This window comes from Ovis canadensis, chromosome 13 (genome assembly GCF_042477335.2).
Source record: "Ovis canadensis isolate MfBH-ARS-UI-01 breed Bighorn chromosome 13, ARS-UI_OviCan_v2, whole genome shotgun sequence".
NCBI lineage: Eukaryota > Metazoa > Chordata > Mammalia > Artiodactyla > Bovidae > Ovis > Ovis canadensis.
The window spans coordinates 37,502,260-37,521,125 of NC_091257.1; the positions used below are offsets into that span (position 1 = coordinate 37,502,260).

The 18,866-nt window shown below is 36.9% G+C and overlaps 1 protein-coding gene across 12 annotated transcripts in view; it reads left to right on the plus strand.

The window, feature by feature from the left end:
- MLLT10 (MLLT10 histone lysine methyltransferase DOT1L cofactor) overlaps positions 1-18,866 on the plus strand; it is a 214,571-nt gene that overhangs the window by 46,660 nt on the left and 149,045 nt on the right. For all 12 annotated transcript variants that reach the window (XM_069547401.1, XM_069547405.1, XM_069547406.1 and 9 more), the window contains one exon: positions 2,671-2,725. In XM_069547401.1, coding sequence (XP_069403502.1) covers positions 2,671-2,725 — 55 coding nt within the window. The remainder of the gene's footprint in view (positions 1-2,670; positions 2,726-18,866) is intronic.

Sequence of the window (18,866 nt, forward strand, 5' to 3'; positions counted from 1 at the left end):
ATACTGTCACCGTGCTTATTTAACTTATATGAAGAGTACATCATGAGAAACGCTGGGCTGGAAGAAGCACAAGCTGGAATCAGGATTGCCAGGAGAAATAGCAATAACCTCGGATATGCAGATGACACCACCCTTATGGCAGAAAGTGAAGAGGAACAGAAAGCCTCTTGAAAGTGAAAGAGGAGAGTGAAAAAGTTGGTTTAAAGCTCAACATTCAGAAAACAAAGATCATGGCCTCTGGTCCCATCACTTCATGGGAAATAGATGGGGAAACAGTGTCAGACTTTATTTTTGAGCTCCAAAATCACTGCAGATGGTGACTGCAGCCATGAAATTAAAAGACGCTTACTCCTTGGAACAGAAGTTACGACCAACCTAGATAGCATGTTGAAAAGGAGACGTTACTTTGCCAACAAAGATCTGTCTAGTCAAGGCTATGGTTTTTCCAGTGGTCATGTATGGATGTGAGAGTTGGACTGTGAAGAAAGCTGAGCGCCAAAGAATTCATGATTTTGAACTGTGGTGTTAGAGAAGACTCTTGAGAGTCCCTTGGACTGCAAGGAGATCCAACCAGTCCATTCTAAAGGAGATCAATCCTGGGTGTTCTTTGGAAGGACTGATTGTAAAGCTGGAACTCCAGTACTTTGGCCACCTCATGCGAAGAGTTGACTCATTGGAAAAGACTCTGATGCTGGGAGGGATTGGGGGCAGGAGGAGAAAGGGACGACAGAGATGAGATGGCCGGATGGCATCCCTGACTCGATGGACATGAGTTTCGGTAAACTCTGGGAGTTGGTGATGGACAGGGAGGCCTGGTGTGCTGCGATTCATGGGGTCGCAAATAGTCGGACACAACTGAACAACTGAACTGAACTGAGTGACTAATACTTCCATACTTCCATATTTTGGGTTATGTTTGGATTCTCTTTTGTTTTTTTAATGTGTGTTGTCTATTACAGATTGTTGGTTTGCCGTTATCATGAGATTTTGGTATAGTGCTCTGTGTATATATATAGGATCGTTTTAAGTTGCTGACCTTTAAAATTCAGTTCAGTTCAGTTCAGTCGCTCAGTGGTGTCTGACTCTTTGTTACCCCATAGACTGTAGCCTACCAGGGTCCTCCCTCCATGGGATTCTCCAGGCAAGAGTACTGAAGTGGGTTGCCATTTCCTTCTCCAGGGGATCTTCCTGACCCAAGGATCGAACCCAGGTCTCCCGCATTCCAGGCAAACGCTTTCACCTCTATGCCACCAGGGAAGCTGTGTACTGATTTACCGTTTTATCCTAACTTCCTGCTCTTTATTTTCCTTTGTAGCTCATTTATCTTAGGGTATTATATGGTTCAAACTGATAGCTTTTGGTGAATGCTGTTGGATTCATCATTCCTGAAAATTTAGCTTTAATTTAGAAGAAAAATTTAGAAGAAAATGTAGCTTCAGGATCAGGGACCAGGCTTGACCATTCAGGGTTCTTGTGTAAAAGGAAAGAGGTTTCTGACATAGACATTAGAACCGGGTGGAGAGAGCCCTCCTGGCTAGTTTTAGCAAGGGAGGTAGATACTTTTTTGGTTATTACAGTAAATGAAAGAATGTCTCAAGGTTGTAAAGGTCTTACCAGACCCACTCCCACAATTTACATTTTAAGATAACAGGATTAGTCAGATGGTTCTTAAGAAGGAGAAACATGTCCTCAAGCAGGATACTTCATTGTTATATAATCCTTAGTGCTGAGTTTAAGATGAGTTGTTTGTTGTGTAATCATTAGCTCTGGGCTTAAAGGAAAAAAAAAAAACCAAAACAACGTTTTCTGTGACTAAAACTGAGGAATGTAGGAAATAAAATGTTTGTCCTTTTCTCCTCCTTTCGAGCCACAGAACCCTTTCTCCTCCTTGGGCACCCTGGACTTCTCATCAACCTACCTATGAATTGACTCTCAGAACCTCTTTGGAGAGTAAGGAAGGGTACAGATAATAAGTAGTTATATATGACTTTATGACTTTTAGGAATGTAAGACAGTGCCACTGAAAACTCTTTAATTATTTTTATAATTATTTCAGTCCTCTTTTCAGTGGGGAAAAGAAATGGTAATACTGGCTAGGTGTTTATTTCTCGTTTTAAATTGTGGGAGTGGTGAGAGAGGGATCCATAATAACTACTGAGTGTCATTGTGCTGTGAATGAAAACAATAATGGGAATAACTAGAGCAGTTCTTGCCTGCCAAAGGCAGGTCAGCACATAGGAGATCATAATGTGCTTAAATAAAAAATCTAAATTTGAATTTGCCTCTTTATTTCAGGAGAAACCAGATCCAACTGACTGTAATAATCCTGGTTGATTCTACTCAGACAGTAAAGGGATAGAGGCAAATATTAAAAACCCTGCCCAAATACTGTGTTTAGAGAATCTTTTTTATTTTTATTAATACAGCAAGACGGAAAAAAGTCTTAACATTTTACTGTTCACTAAATTTTACTTTTTAAAACTTCTTGTCTGGTACTCTGAGGATGATCACTTATCATAGAGAATTACTTGATGAGTATCTTTCTGAAATATTCTTAGTGGCAACTAAGAGAAAATGCCACTACCGCATTTTGAATAGTTTTGAAGTTACAGGGAAGATGTTATACTTTGGTAATCTGAAAAATCTCTTTGTTTCCTCCCCTTTTAATAGAGATGTGAACTGTGTCCTCATAAGGATGGAGCTTTAAAAAGAACAGATAATGGCGGTAAGTGCATAAAATTTTGAAAAATTTTTTATTGAGATCTGGAGTACAGATTTATTTTTAAATATCTGGTAATTCATTTATATCAAATAGTGATGACCACTCAAATATTTTTCTAACAGTACTGGATGTAATTCATGAATTTTCTTTTTATTGAAACACAACTTTTCTACTTTTTTGTTTTGTGTTTTTAGTGCAGAATGATCCACATACTTCTGATTAAAATCTTGAGTTTTTTTTTTTTAATGAATACAATTTCTTATATTAGAAATTACTGTTGGGAAAATAAGACACTTTTTTTTCTTGGTTAGAGATAAAAATCTATTTTTTTAGATTCCTTTTTCCCTCTTTTGTGTATTGCTAGACAAATAATGTTTCTAATGAATGTTAATTTTGACGTCCTGTGGATCTTTGTTGTTTGAATATAAAGAAATTAGATTTCTCTTAAATTTTGATGTGTTTTCCTAAGGCCCCTTTTGTATTTCTAGTTTTCATTTCCATTTTTAGTACCTTTCCCAAAGAAATCCCATGTTTCTTTATAGCTCAGTACCATTTTTAAATGTGTAGGCATCAATTTATACATCTGTGGCATACTATGAAAATTAAGTAACTGATGAATCTCAAAAAGTAGAGATTAAGCCACTGTTAGTATGTACTTCCCATTTTGGGCAGGCAACTCTATGAAATGTTTTGGCATAGACTAGTGTCATGACGTGAGTAAATAAAAGGAAAAAATAGTGTTTTTGGATAGCCGTATATCTGTTTAAATTTAATGTTAGACCATAAGTCACATTATCCAAAATTTTAAATATTAAAAACCCTCCCTCCTACTGCTGTTCACTATCTACACAGTTTCTCAGTAAATTTTCTGCCCCCAACATAGTTTCTATTACTATTTTCCATATACCAATAAATATGAGGAGACATATTTTTGTAACTTTAATACAAATGGATTAATAGTATGCAATACTCTCTTGCATCTTAAGGTATTTTCCCCGAACAATTTATCTACTATCAGTATAGAGCTTTATTTATTACTGCATGTTATGGAATTAGTCACCTGTTGATGGACTTTAATCTTTTGTGTTTATGACTACTGCTTGTAGTAATATATGTCATTTTGCTTGTATGCAGTGATACCTGTAGGATTTTATTAATTCGCAGATGTGGAACTGTTGGATCAAAGATATTTTGCAGTTAATTTTGGTAGATATTCCCAAATTATTCTGTTTAGTGGTTGTACCAATTTGTGTTCCCAGCAGTAAGTAATGAATGAAAACCTATTCTTTATGTCTTTGGTAATCCGGTAGGTGAAAGTATCTCAGAGCTTGTATTTTGCATTTCTCTTATTATGACTGAATCTGAGCATCTTTTCATGTTTTTAAGAGCAATTAATGTTGTCCCTTCTATGATCTCTTCATATGCTTTTTCCATTTAGTCATTGATCTTTTTCTTTTTGGTCTGTTGGAGCTTTCATAGGAGCACTTCATATACTAGGCTTTTTTTATGATTCATTCTTGCTGTTAATCTTCCTCTTGGGGTTTTTATCTGTACAGAAGGTTTTGATTTTTATTTAGTTGAATTTATTAATCTTATGTGCCATGGCTTCTGATATTTTGAACCATTAGTTAAACAGGCTTTCCCTACTCCAAAGTTACATAGGGAATGCGTTCACATTTTCCTCTAAGTTGGTTTTTTGTTTTTGGCTGCAATGCACAGCATGTGGGATAGTTCTCTGACCAAGGACTGAATCTGTGCCTCTTGTAGTGGAAATGTGGGAGTTCTAACTATTGGACCACCAGGGGAGTACCTTCTCTAGTATTTTTATGACTTTTTTTTTCCTTTCCTTCTTTCTTTCAGTTCATTTTTCCTTATTGATTTGCAGTGCCATCTGTGTTATAGTCTAAATTTGGGGTGTATTTAAAAGATTCTAAATTCTGTTCCAAAATTATTTTGGAGCATGAAATGCATTTTCCTGTAGAAATGCTAATTGTATTTGCAGCGTGGTTAGCAAAATCCCACAATGTGCCTGATATATAGTATTGATGATACTGTTCTTTAATATCTAATACCCATTTTTCCAGGAGCCTGGTGAGCTACAGTCCAAGGGGTCAGACACAGCCTAGCAACTAACACCCATTTTTAGTGCTGGGAAATTATGTTCCAAGTTTTAGTTTTCTTTCTCTAGTGATCATGATCAGGAATTTCTCAATTTTACTTTTGATTTTCTGCAATGTCAGCTACTCCATAGATCTTTGTTGAAGGTAAGTGTTTTAACATAGATTGGTGTGTAGAAAGTGAGTTATAGGCAAAGGAAGAAGCAAATGATAAAGACCCAGGTGTATCAGGGATTTGCATTGTAAAGTTTGAATGGTAGACCTTCTGAGAGGTGGAGCTTCTTTTCCCTTTCCCCTGCTTGTCTTTTTCCTCCCTCCCTCCCCTTGTGTCCCCTCCCCCAGTCTTGACACGCCTTCCTTCCCGACCTTCTCCCTTTGCCTTTCTTCTCCCCGCGGCCCCCCTCCCCCACCCTTTTTTAGTTCAAGACTTGGTCCTGATGATTATCAGGAGCCATTGAAGCTGAGGAATAACATGAGTTTTCTGTTTCAGAAAGATCACTCTGACAGCCTTATGAATGGGTTAGAAGGGTATGAGACCAGACCAGCTAAAAAAAAGAAAGGTGTAGCTGGATCCTGTGTGCTTTTACCATACTTAAAAATCAGTTATATAGGAAGAGATAGAAAAGAAAATTGTAGAGATAATTCAGTCTGCCATTTTATTGACTGAACTCTAGCCAAACCTATATGGATATCTCTTGTGAATGATTTTAAGGCTTTCCCATCCGTCATTGTCAAAGACAGGAAGTGTACAATTGAGGAGGGCAGGCAGGAGGCAGTGTCAGCTTATCTATATTCTTGAAGAGGAAATTTTAAAATGAGTTGAGGGCCGTTGATAGACACTGTCTGACAGAACAATTAGGAGAATTGGAATACAGCAGGGTTGTATATTCATAACAGTGTACAATATCATGCACTTCCTCTATTGGAGTTAAAAGCTGTTTTTCAAGGATAGTTTTGATTATTCCTATTTTGTGTGAGTTGCTCAGTCATGTCTGACTCTTTGCTGCCCCATGGATTGTAGCCTACCAGGCTCCTTTGTTCACAGGATTTTCTGGGCAAGAATACCGAAGTGGGTTGCCGTTTTCCTTCTCCAGGGGATCTCCCCAGCCCTGGGGTCAAACCTAAGTCTCCCGCATTGCAGGCAGATTCTTTACCATCTGAGGTCGTATTTTGAGGGGCTGTAATTTATACTCTGATGTTAGAATCTATGCTCTACAAAGATAGGACTTTGCTTTATTGCAGTGAATCCAAGGGAGAGGTACTGAGGACCTGTTTGAGATAGAAGTAGTGGGAGGGTTAAAAATGAGGGAATGGACATGAGAGATACTAAAGTGATGAATTTTTACAGATATATTAAAAATAGTTTTTCTGTGGAAAATTTTCAAGCATATGTACAAGTAGAGAGAATCTTTACCTTGGTATCTATCTAGCTTTAACAATGACCAAGTCATAGCCAGCTGTTTCCTTTTTACCCTCCCCTATCTGTCTTCTGATGAGTTTAAATTTTGTGAGCATTCTTAGATGGATATTTTAAAAGTGCACAATATATCATCACACCTAAAAAGAATTAACAAGGAGTTCTTTAATTCATGATATATGCAGTCATTGTTCAAAATTTCTTGATCGTCTCCTGTTTTCTTTTATACTTGTTGAATCAGGATCTCACAAAGGTCCATAAGCTAGATGCAAATAAGGTACATACATTGCAATATGTGATATTTCTCTTAGGTCTTTCTGTGGTCTCCTTTTCTCCTCTTTGTCAGTTTACTTATGGGAAAAAATACCTAAATCATTTGCCCTGTAGTTTGTCCACAGCATGCTTTGTTGATTAATCTTAGATGAGTGTATGTTGTGTGTGTGTGTGTTTTAACATGTCACTTTGTTCCATGTATTTTCTGTGCATTAGTAGACTAAAGTGGACATTGGAATTATGTAGTTATAAACCAAGTAATGTCAAGGATTGCCTGAGCCATCAGGTAAGAGAGAGAAGCATGTTGATTTTGGACTTCTAGCCTCCAGAACTGAGAGTGTGAGAGAATATATTTCTTTTTTGTTGAGCTACCTAATTTGTTGAAATTTTTATTACTGCCCTAGGACACTGGTACACTTGTGTTGAGAATATTTGCATTTATATTCATAAAGTGTATTGGGCTGTTACTTTATTTTCTTATGCTTTTTTGTCTGACCGTGGGGCATTTGATATCATACTGGCCTCATAGAATGAGCTAGGAAGTGTTGCCTCTTCAAGTTTTTCAGAAGTTTGAGAAGGATTTGTGTTTATATTTCTTTAAATGTTTGGTGGTATTCAATTATGAAGGCATCTGGTACAGGGCTTTTCCTTGTCGGGAGGTTTTCCTTGTTAATTGAGTCAATCTCTTGTCCTAGATCTATTCAGATTTTCTTTCTTGAGTCATTTTTGTTCGTTTGCATTTTCCTAGGAATTTGTCCGTTTCCTGTTTCCTGTAGGTTAACTAATTTGTTGGTGTACATTTGTTGATGGTATTCTCTTTTAATTCTTATTTTTGTTAAGGTCAGCAATAATGTTCCCACTCATTTCTGAATTTAGTCATTTGTCTTCCTTTTCCTAGTCAGTCTGAAAGTTTGTCAGTTTTGTTGATATTTCAAAGAACTTTCATTTTGTTGATTATTCCTGTTATTTTTCTCTTTTCTATTTTATCTCTAGTCTTAACACTTTTCTTTTTCCTGCTGGTCTGGGGCTTAGTTTGCTCTTTTTCTAGCTCCTTAAGGTAGGTATATAATTAGAAACCCTGTATTATTACTATTTTTATGTATAGCACAGGGAACTATATTCTCTTGTAATAAACTAAGAAAAGAAACTGAAAAACAATATATACATATACATATCTATGTGTGTGTGTATATATATAAACATATATATGTCTGAATCACTTTGCTGTACACCAGAAACTAAGACAACATTGTAAATCAACGATACATCAATTAAAAAAAAGAGATCCTGTATATATTTAAACTGTCACTCCCGTCACTGCATTTCACCCCACTCAAGCATCTTCTTTGCAACATAGGTATTAGCAGGTATGAATTTAACTGCATTGTTGCTTTCTATGTATCACATGAAATTTCGTATGTCATTTATATGTTTTCCATTTGTCTTAAAGTATGTTCCAGTTTCCATCATGATTTCTTCTTTGGGTCGTTGGTTATTTAAGAGAATATTGTGTAATTTACATATATTTGTAGACTTTCCAGTTTTACTTCTTTTTTTATTTTTATTTTCATTCTACTGTGGATTGGTAAGATCTGATTTCAGATCTTTTAAAACTTATTAACACTTGTTTTGTGACCAACACTGTTACCAGTCTTGGAGCCCATTTGTGGGTGTTTGAGGAGAGTTCCAGAAAAATAGCTATTTCTGCTTTATTGACTCTGTCAAAGCCTTTGACTGTGTGGATCACAATAAACTGTGGAAAATTCTAGAAGAGATGGGAATACCAGACCACTTGACCTGCCTCTTGAGAAATCTGTATGCAGGTCAGGAAGCAACAGTTAGAACTGGACATTGAACAACAGACTGGTTCCAAATAGGAAAAGGAGTACTTCAAGGCTGTATATTGTCACCCTGCTTATTTAACTTCTATGCAGAGTACATCATGAGAAACGCTGGGCTGGAAGAAGCACAAGCTGGAATCAAGATTGCCAGGAGAAATATCAATAACCTCAGATATGCGATGACACCACCCTTATGGCAGAAAGGGAAGAGGAACTAAAAGCCTCTTGATGAAAGTGAAAGAGGAGAGTGAAAAAGTTGGCTTAAAGCTCAACATTCAAAAAATGAAGATCATGGCATCTGGTCCCATCACTTCATGGGAATTAGATGAGGAAACAGTGGAAACAGTGTCAGACTTTTATTTTTGAGCTCCAAAATCACTGCAGATGGTGACTGCAGCCATGAAATTAAAAGACGCTTACTCCTTGGAACAGAAGCTATGACCAACCTAGATAGTACATTCAAAAGCAGAGACATTACTTTGCTGACTAAGGTCCATCTAGTCGAGGTTATGGTTTTTCCTGTGGTCATGTATGGATGTGAGAGTTGGACTGTGAAGAAGGCTGAGCACCGAAGAATTAATGCTTTTGAACTGTGGTGTTGGAGAAGACTCTTGAGAATCCCATGGACTGCAAGGAGACCCAACCAGTCCGTTCTGAAAGAGATCAGCCCTGCGATTTCTTTGGAAGGAATGATGCTAAAGCTGAAACTCCAGTACTTTGGCCACCTCATGCGAAGAGTTGACTCATTGGAAAAGACTGATGCTGGGAAGGATTGGGGGCAGGAGGAGAAGGGGACGACAGAGGATGAGATGGATGTAAGTTTGAGTGAACTCTGGGAGTTGGTGATGGACAGGGAGGCTTGGTGTGCTGCTTTTCATGGGGTTGCAAAGAGTCGGACACTACTGAGCAACTGAACTGAACTGAGAAGAATGTGTATTTTGCTGATTTTAGTGCGGTTTTCTGTATACGTATATTGAGCCTAGATAGGTTGTAGTAACTCTTCTATTTCTTTAGTGGTTTTCTAAGTTCTACCCATTATTGAAACTTGAATAAAGAACAGTCTGTTTCTCCTTCAGTCCCCCCCACCCCTGCAACCCCCCATCCCCACCCCCGCTGCCCCTGCCAGTGTATTTTGGAGCTCTGCTGTTTGGTGCATTTATGTTTATAATTATTTTTTATGTTCTTGGTGTTTTGACCTGCTTTTCAGTATATAATGTTCTTCTTTGTTTCTTGTGTCAGATTTTGATTCTTACTTTCTTTCCCATGTATATTTTTTTAAATGGTTATCCTGGGGATTACAGTTAACCTCTTAAACTTAAAACATACTTCATCCAGGTTAAAGGATACAAGAGCAAATGCCTAAGTCAGTCCTCCTTCCTTAGTTCTGTTAAAACTTAAAACCATAGTTCTTTGAGGACAAGCTCTTTTTCACCCCTTCAGGAACTAGGGGCCAGAGTTTGGCACTAGGAACATGGGATGCTGTCTTCAAGACCATTGTCACGCTAGTAAGTGGTAGAGCCTAGGCAACTGAAAATGACACAAAACTCTTAGAGTTTTTAAGTTGCCTCTTTGTTGTTTACTTGGTGCTGTAAACTGTTGACTGTCTTCCGGAGTAGAGTTCTGACCAAATTGGTTTTGACATTTTATGCTCCATTTTCTGGTGTATCTGTAAGATCACAGGCTCTTAGACATGTCATCAGTCCAGATGCTTCATTTTTGACCTTTATTTACCAGTTTTTAAGAGACATGTATATTATTTAGTTGTCAGTAACAGAAATAGATCTGGATATCTGAAGCAAAAAGAATAAATGAAAAGATATAACTCACAGACTTGGAGGAAAAAATGAATGCTTGAGTGCTTGCATTTTGGAGTTATTAGAACGAGAAATAAATAGAATCTCCTAAAGCATGGTATTCTAGTGAGAAGAGGGAATGGATACTGAACAAGCTTAAATCATGGCTGTCTAACAGTAATACTGTATGACTTAATGGATGTGGCTGAGATGAGGGAAGGGAGTTGCTCAGATTTCTTTGTGGACAGCAGAATATCGATGGTCTTTTACTGAGTTTGAGAGTGTTGGTTAGAGAGTTGTTTTGGAAGTAGAGATCAATGCTGAGATACTCTTTTTATGTGTTGAATTTAAGATGATGGTGAGATTGCTAAATAATGTATATGTTGGTAGGAAATTGAATATAGTTATCAGCTTTTAGCTCTTACCATTCCTGCTTCTTTACCATGTAGTTTCCTTCCTGGGGAGGTTACCACATTCTTGTTATCTGTCTGGAGCTATTTTATGCATACATAAACACTTTTTACACAAATGTAGAATATAGTGTTTTATGAATTACTTCTTCATTAATAATGTACCTTGGAAATCACTGCACAATAAGCAGTAAAAAACTCTCTCATATACATCTGTATGTTATTTAATTGTAAAAATGAACTGTAATTTATTTAACCATTTAACCATAATAACATTTAGTTATTATTAGTCTTTTTTAAAAAACAAGACTGCAGTGAATAACCATATACAATGTAATCATAGATATGTGGGTGATTTGCTGTAGGCAAAAATTCCTGGAAGTGGAGTTGCTGGGTCAGAGGGTATGTGCATCTGAAATTTTACTGGATTTTGCCATATCCCCTCTATTGAGATGTACTAATGCACATTACATGAGAAGAGACTGTTTTTGACATGGTTTCCTCAGCACAGTTGCATGACTACCTGAGTCTGTTTCAGTTTGGGATCATTGATCAGATTCACAAGTCACAATTGACTTATCCAGCACCAAATACACCTATGAAGGAAAAGCATATACAATTACAATACAGAGGCCTCCAAACTCTGATGCAGGTTTTGATGTTGCCAGCATTTTGATTGTAAGGTTGACATGCATGTACAGGTAACATTAGCACACATTTTAGCCTCTATATTTGTAAGTGGCTAGCTCTTTTATTTTTAATATAGCTGTAGACCATAAATTATAAGTCATACAATATATATTCCTGACAGCCAAGTACAGCAGGCTAGTTATTCTGGGGTTAGTTATTAGTACATGGCAGACCCTATACAACCGCCATCTATCTTCAGGGTTGATGTTGCAAGAACAATCAAGATATTTTCCTCAAGAGCCTAAAAGAGGGATTCAGAATATAGCTTTTAACCCTTTCCATCTATCAGTATTAAGAATATTTTAATATTTTTCTCTCTGGTGGGTAAAAATAAACATAGCCTTAATCTGCATTTCTGTGATTATGAGAGAAGTTGAATACCTTTTCATATGCTTAAAAACTATTTTTATTTTCTTTATATGAAGTTTTCATTCATATTTTAAACTCATTTTCCTTTTGATACATTCCTCATGGTACATTTGTTGATAGTTATGTAAGAGCTCTTAATGTATTAGGGAAATTAGCCCTTTGGAGTATTACAGGTTTTTTTCCTTCTAAATGCTGGTTTGTGTTTTCATTTTGTTTTTGGCCATACAGAAATAAGTGATCATGTTATTATCATTCAAAAGAATTCTCCTGTGGTAGCATACTGGAAGGGCTATTTTCTATACCAAGATAATTTCACACTTTGGGTAGGCTTTATCTAGTATGTGGCTTATAATTTTTTTAGATTAATGATCCATCCAGAATTTATTGTAATGTGAGCTATGAGGTATGGAGCTATTTTTCACCTAGGTGACTATGCATTTGTTCCAAATACATGTTTTGAATAATCTGATTTCCCCTTTTGAAACTTTTCCCCAAATGACACTTTAAAAATACAAAGTTCGCATGTGATTTGGCTTCATTTCTGGACTCATTTTGTTTAGTGATGTGTCTTTTTGTGGCCGGTACTACACTGTTTTAATTGTCCCAATTTCATGTCTTGCAGAGATAGCCCTTCCTCATTATTATCTTCCTTTCTTCCATTTTTCCTTCTGCTCCCCCGCTTTTTTTTGGTCTTTTAAAAAAATCCTTTTTAATTTTTAAAGAGTACTAATGGTGTTTTTGGCTCTACTTGTTTTTCTCTAAGCATTTTTTAAGTCAGCTTGTTTAATTTGTTTTAATTAATTTAATGTTTTGGAATACTTTTAGATTTACTGAAAAGTTGCAAAGGTAGTACAGAGAGTTCCTGTATACCCTTTATCCAGTTTCTTCATTATTAACTTTGTACAGTAACATGATATATCTGTGAAAACTAAGAGACAGTTGTATGTTACTATTAAATGAATGCTATACTTTAAATTTTTTTTCATCTTTTTTTTGTTGTTGTTAATGTTCTTTTGCATTTAGTTTCCATGTCTCTTGGTCTCCTGTGGTCTGTAACAGTTTGTCAGTCTTTTCTGGTTTTGCATGACCTTGACAGTCTTGAATACTGGCCAGGTACCTGTTGAATGTCCCCTAATCTGGGCTCCTCTGATGTTTTTCTCCTAATGAGATTGGGTGTATGGGTTTGAGGAAAGAATTCCACAAAAGTTAAGTCCCCTTCTCATCATGTCAGGGGGTACAAATATACACGTGACATTACAGATACGAAAGTGTTCAACATTACTAATCACTGTAGAAATGCAGATGAAAAATCACAATGAGGTCACAGCATACCTTTGGAATGGTTCCTATTTTTAAAAAAACCCACAAAATTACAAGTGTTAGGCTGTGGCGAAATTGGAACCCTTGTGCACTGTTAGTGGGATTATAAAGTGTCATAGCTGCTATGGAAAACAGTATGGAGGCCCTTCAAAAAAATTTAAGAAGATTACTATAAAAAAGAATCATCCAGCAGTTCCACTTCCAGTGGATATATCTGGAAGCAGAGTCTCTGAGAGATATTTGTACACTCATGGTCATAGAAGAACTATTCATAATAGTCTAGAAGTATAAGCAACTCAGATGTCTATCAGAGGCTGAATGGATAAACAAGATGTGTTATATACATAAAGTGAAAGTGAAAGTGAAGTCGCTCAGTCGTGTCCGACTCTTTGCGACCCCATGGATGGTAACCTACCAGGCTCCGCAATCCACGGGATTTTCCAGACAAGAATACTGGAGTGGGCTGCCGTTTCCTTCTCCAGGGGATCTTCCCAACCCAGGGATCGAACCCACGTCTCCTGCATTGCAGACAGACGCTTTACCGTCTGAGCCACTAGGGAAGCCCTATATACATAAAATGGGATATTAATCTCCCTTCTTAAAAAGAAGGGAGATTTAACACTACTGAACTGTACACTTGAAAACATTGTCAGTGTACTGTAGTTTGTTAATGTGCTTTTAAAATATTAAAATCTGTATTTTTTATAAAGATTATTTATTTTTGGTTGCACTGGGTCTTTGTTGCTGCATGTGGGTTTTCTCTGGTTGTGGCGAGCAGGGGCTACTTGTCATTGTGGGTTTTGGGCTTCCTGTTGTGGAGGCTGCTCTTGTTGGGCTACATGGGCTCTAGGGGCGCACAGGCTTCAGTAGTTGTGGTGTGTGGGCTCAGCAGTTGTGGCCCACAGGCTTAGTTGCTCCACGGATGTGCAGTCTTCCTGGACCAGGGATCAAACCCCCATCGTCTACATTGGCAGGCGGATTCTTTACCACTGAGCCACCAGGGAGGCCCTGAAAATTTTATTTTTAAAAAATAATTTCATTTATTTATTATTTTTGGCTTTGCTGAGTCTTTGTTGATGCAGTAGCTTTTCACTAGTTGTGACAGGCAGGGGCTACTCTTGTTGTTGTGTGTGGGCTTCTCATTGTGGTGGCTTCTCTTGTGGAGCACTGGCTCTAGGGTAAGATAACTTCAGTAGTTGTAACTCCTGGGCTCAAGAGCACCGGCTGTAAGCCTGTGAGTGAGTTGTGGCTTACTGGCTTAGTTGCTCCGAGGCAGGTGGGATCTTCCCAGATCAGACACAGATCAGTCCTATGTCTCCTGCATTGGTGGGTGGATTCTTTACCACTGAGCCACTAGGGAAGCCCAAAATTTTATTTTTGGAGAGTAAATATGTATAGTATTTTTTATTAGCCTGTTACTATTTTTTGGATCAGTAGTGTGTCAGTAGTGATAAGCCCTATTTTTATTCTTAATATTGGTGATTTGTGGTCTCTGCTTTTTGTTTTGTTTTACTTTGTTGTTTTGGTTTTTGGAGTTTGATGTTTGGTTTCATTTTTCTTTAACAAGTGTACCTGGAATTTGTCACTTTGTTCACCTTTTTAAAGAAATAAACTGACTTTAATTTTTAAAGTTATCTGCCCATTTTCTGTATTTTACTGATTTTTCCTTTAATCTTTATGGTTTCCTTATTTCTGCATACTTTGTAGGTATTTAGCTCTAATGTTTTAACTTCTTCACGGCGGCACCTTAGATCTTTGATTTTAGATCTTCTTTTCTAGTTCAGTCCAGTCGCTCAGTTGTGTCCGACTCTTTGCAGTTCTATGGACTGCAGCACACCAGGCTTCCCTGTCCATCACCAACTCCCGGAGCTTACTCAAGCTTATGGCCATCGAGTTGGTGATGCCATCCAACCATCTCATCCTCTGTCGTCCCCTTCTCCCTCCTGCAGTCTTTCCCAGCATCAGGGTCTTTTCCATTGAGTCAGTTCTTTACATCAGGTGGCCACAGTATTGGAGTTTCAGCTTCAGCGTCAGTCCTTCCAGTGAATATTCAGGACTGATTTGCTTTAGGATGGACTGGTTGGATCTTCTTGTAGTCCCAGGGGCTCTCAAGAATCTTCTCCAACACCAAAGTTCAAAAGCATCAGTCTTCAGCATTCAGCTTTCTTTATGGTCCAACTCTCACATCCATGCATGACTACTGGAAAAATGATAGCTTTGACTATATGGACCTTTGTCGGCAAAGTAATGTCTGCTTTTTAATGTGTTGTCTGGGTTGGTCGTAGCTTTTATTCCAAGGAGCAAGCGTCTTTTAATTTCATGGCTGCAGTCACCATCTGCAGTGATTTTAGAGCCCCCCAAAATAAAGTCTCTCACTGTTTCCATTGTTTACCCATCTATGTACCATGAAGTTTTAGTAAAAGTATATGTTTTCTAGCAAAAATATGTAAAGCTTCAAGTTTCCCTCCTAACATTTTTACTGCATTCCACAGAATTTGATAGGTTGTTTATTTGTTGTTAGGTCAAAATGTTGCCCAAATTTCTCCTGCTTTTCTCTTTTACCCCCAAATTTAGAAGTCTATTATTTATTTGCCAGTTACATTGCTGGATAAGTAATTGTTGATTGCTAATTTAATTTCTTTATCGTTGGCGATTCCACTCTGGATGATTTTAGTCCTTTAAAGTCCACTAAGACTTATCTCAGGGCCCAGCATATTTATTATCTTTGTTGGTGAATGTGTCATATGTATTTGGAAAGCAATGTATATTCTACTGTTGAATGAATATAGTGTTGTAGTCAGTTAGATCAAGACAGTTTATATTGTTAAGCTCTTTTGTGTCTTTATTGATTTTATTTTTTGGGGGGTGAATCTAGTTTATCTATTAATTGCCGAAAATCATATGTTAAAAATCTATTAAGGTTGGAACATTGTCAAGTGTTCCAATCCTGTCAAGTGTTGCTTCGTATATTTTAAGGCTAGGTACATATACTTCCCTAATTGTTATGTCTTTTTATTGATACTCCTTTATTGTTACAAAATGTCCTTTTATATCTATGGAGTGTTTGTTTTGTAGTATATATCTGATATCAGAAGAGTCACTTCTGCCTTTATATTCTTATTATTAGCAGGATATAACCTTTCCCATTGATTTGCTTTTATTTCTTTTAAACTTAACAGAGTTTTTTAATTTATTAAGTGTTTCTCTTTTTGTTTTTGGCTTGTTGTTGTTTAGTTGCAAAGTTGAATCCAACTCTTTGCAACCCATGGACTATAGTCCTCTGGCCATGATATTTCCCTGGCAAGAATACCGGAGTGGTTTGCCGTTTCTTGCTGCAGGGAATATTCCTGACCCAGGAACTGAACCCATGTCTCCTTGCATCTCCTGCATTGGCAGGAGAATTCTTTACCACTGGGCTACCTAGGAAGCCCCAAAATGTTTCTCTTATAGGCAGCATGTAGTTTGGTCATTTTTTAAAAAGACTACTCTGTCCCTCTCAATCTTTAATCTACCTTGTGTCATTAACTATTTTGTATTAAATGATTTAACATTTAATACAAATTAAAATTTGAATTGAGATCTGTTTTTTAATATTAATATTTTACTTTGTTTTCCTTTTGAACCTTTTATTTTATATTGAAGTATAGCCAATTAACAAGTTGTGATACTTTCAGGTGATCAGCAGAGGGACTCAGGCATACATGTACATGTTGGATTGAGATCTATTTTGAGATTTATTCTTTTAGAAAAGCTTTATTCAGATATGATTGACTTTGAAATATATGACATTTACTAATGTATATACATGAAACCATTAACACAGTCAAGTCAGTGAACATATCCATCATTCCTAAAACTTTCCTTATATAGCTTTATAGTATATCTGAGTTACCTGTTCCTCTTTGCAGCCTCTCCCAGGTCACCAGTGGTTTGCTTTCTATTACTGTAGATTAATTTATGTTTTCTAGAGTTTTCTACAAATGGAGTCTATATGTGTGTCTAGAGATACAAATATGTATATAATATACATGCAGACTTTTTGTCCGGTTTATTTCCATCATTATAAGTATTTTGAGGTAATTATTCTTGTTACATGTATCAACATTTCATTTCCTTTGTTGTTCACTATTATTCCTTTGTATGGTTATAGCAGTTTATTAACCTGTTGACAGATTGTTTTTAGTTTTCAGCTATTAAAAATGAAGCTTTTAACATTTGAGTGCATGTATGACCATAGGCCTTCATTTACCTTGGATAAATAGGAATGAAATGGCTAGTTTTTAGTAAGTGCATGCTCAATTGTTTAAGGAACTGACAAACTGTTTTCTAAAGTGGTTGTAACATTTTACATTCCCATCAGGAGCATTTGAGAGTTCCAGTTGCTTTATATCCTCTTCAACACTTGGTATAGTCAGGGTTTGTTTTTGTTTCTTTTCAAGTTGCCATTAAAGAAGAATAGCTTTGTGGGGGTTTGTTTGAGATGACTTTTGTCTCATTGGATATTATAAGATATTGGATATAGTGTTAAACAGTAAATCTTCTTATCTGTTTTATGTAGTAATGCATATCTATTAATCCCATACTTCTAATTTATCTCTCTCCTCTTTGAGCTCTGTGGTAATCATGTTTGTTTTCTATGTCTGCAATATCCTTGTAGTTTTAATTTGCATTTCCTTAATGAATAATACTTTTGATCTCCTTTTCATGTGCTTATTTGCCATTCGTGCATCTTTGGTCATGTATATATTCAAATCTTTTGCCTCTTAAAAAATTTCAGTTGTTTTGTATTGTTGATTTTTAAAATATAACAACTCCATTCACATAGTATACAATCGAACCATTTAAAGCATGTAATTCAATGGTTTTTACAGTATTCAAAGACTTGTGCATCCATCATGACAATTAGAATTTTTATCAGTCCAGAAATATGCACTGTAATCTTTAGCATTCACGTCTCATTTGCCCTCAGCACCTTCAACCTGGACAGCTGTTAGCCTACTCTTTGTCCAGATATACTGTATAGTTGGTACTCCAAATATATACGTGATTCCTCTATATCCAAGGTTCTGCATCCATGGATTCAAACAACTCTGGATCATGTAGGACTGTAGTATTATTTACTATGGAAAACTTATGTATAAGTGGACCTGTGTTGTTCAAACTTTCGTTTTTCAAGGGCCAGCTGTATGTCCTTGCTGCTTTCCATGAGGATTACAGTTATCCTAAATTTATTATAATACCTTTGTTTGAATTGATACCAACTTAGCTTTAATAGCATGCAAAGATTCTGCTTTTATACATCTAGACCCCCCAAACTTTCTGTTGTTTTTTCAAAATTTGTGTCATGCATTTATCTTTTAAACTATTTTGTTCAGTTGCTCAGTTGTGTCCGACTCTTTCTGACCGCTCTGGACTGCAGCATGCCAGCTTCCCTGTCCTTTACCAGCTCTTGGAGCCTGCTCAAACTCATGTTCATTGAGTTGGTGATGCCATCCAACCATCTTGTCCTCTGTCTTCCCGTTCTCCTCCTGCCTTCAGTCTTTCCCAGCATCTGTCTTTCCCAGTGAGTTGGCTCTTCACATGTGGCCAAAGTGTTGGAGCTTCAGCTTCAGTATCAGTCCTTCCAATGGATATTCAGGGTTTATTTCCTTTAGGATTGACTAGTTTGATCTCCTTGCAGTCCCAGGGGCTCTCAAGAGTCTTCTCCATCACCACAGTTCAAAAGCATCAATTCTTCAGTGCTCAACTTTCTTTATAGTCCAGCTCTCACACTCGTACATGACTACTGGAAAAACCATAGCTTTGACTGTATGGACCTTTGTTGGCAAAGTAATGTCTCTGCTTTTTAATGTGCTGTCTAGGTTGGTCATAGCTTTTCTTCCAAGGAGTAAGCATCTTTTAATTTCATGGCCAC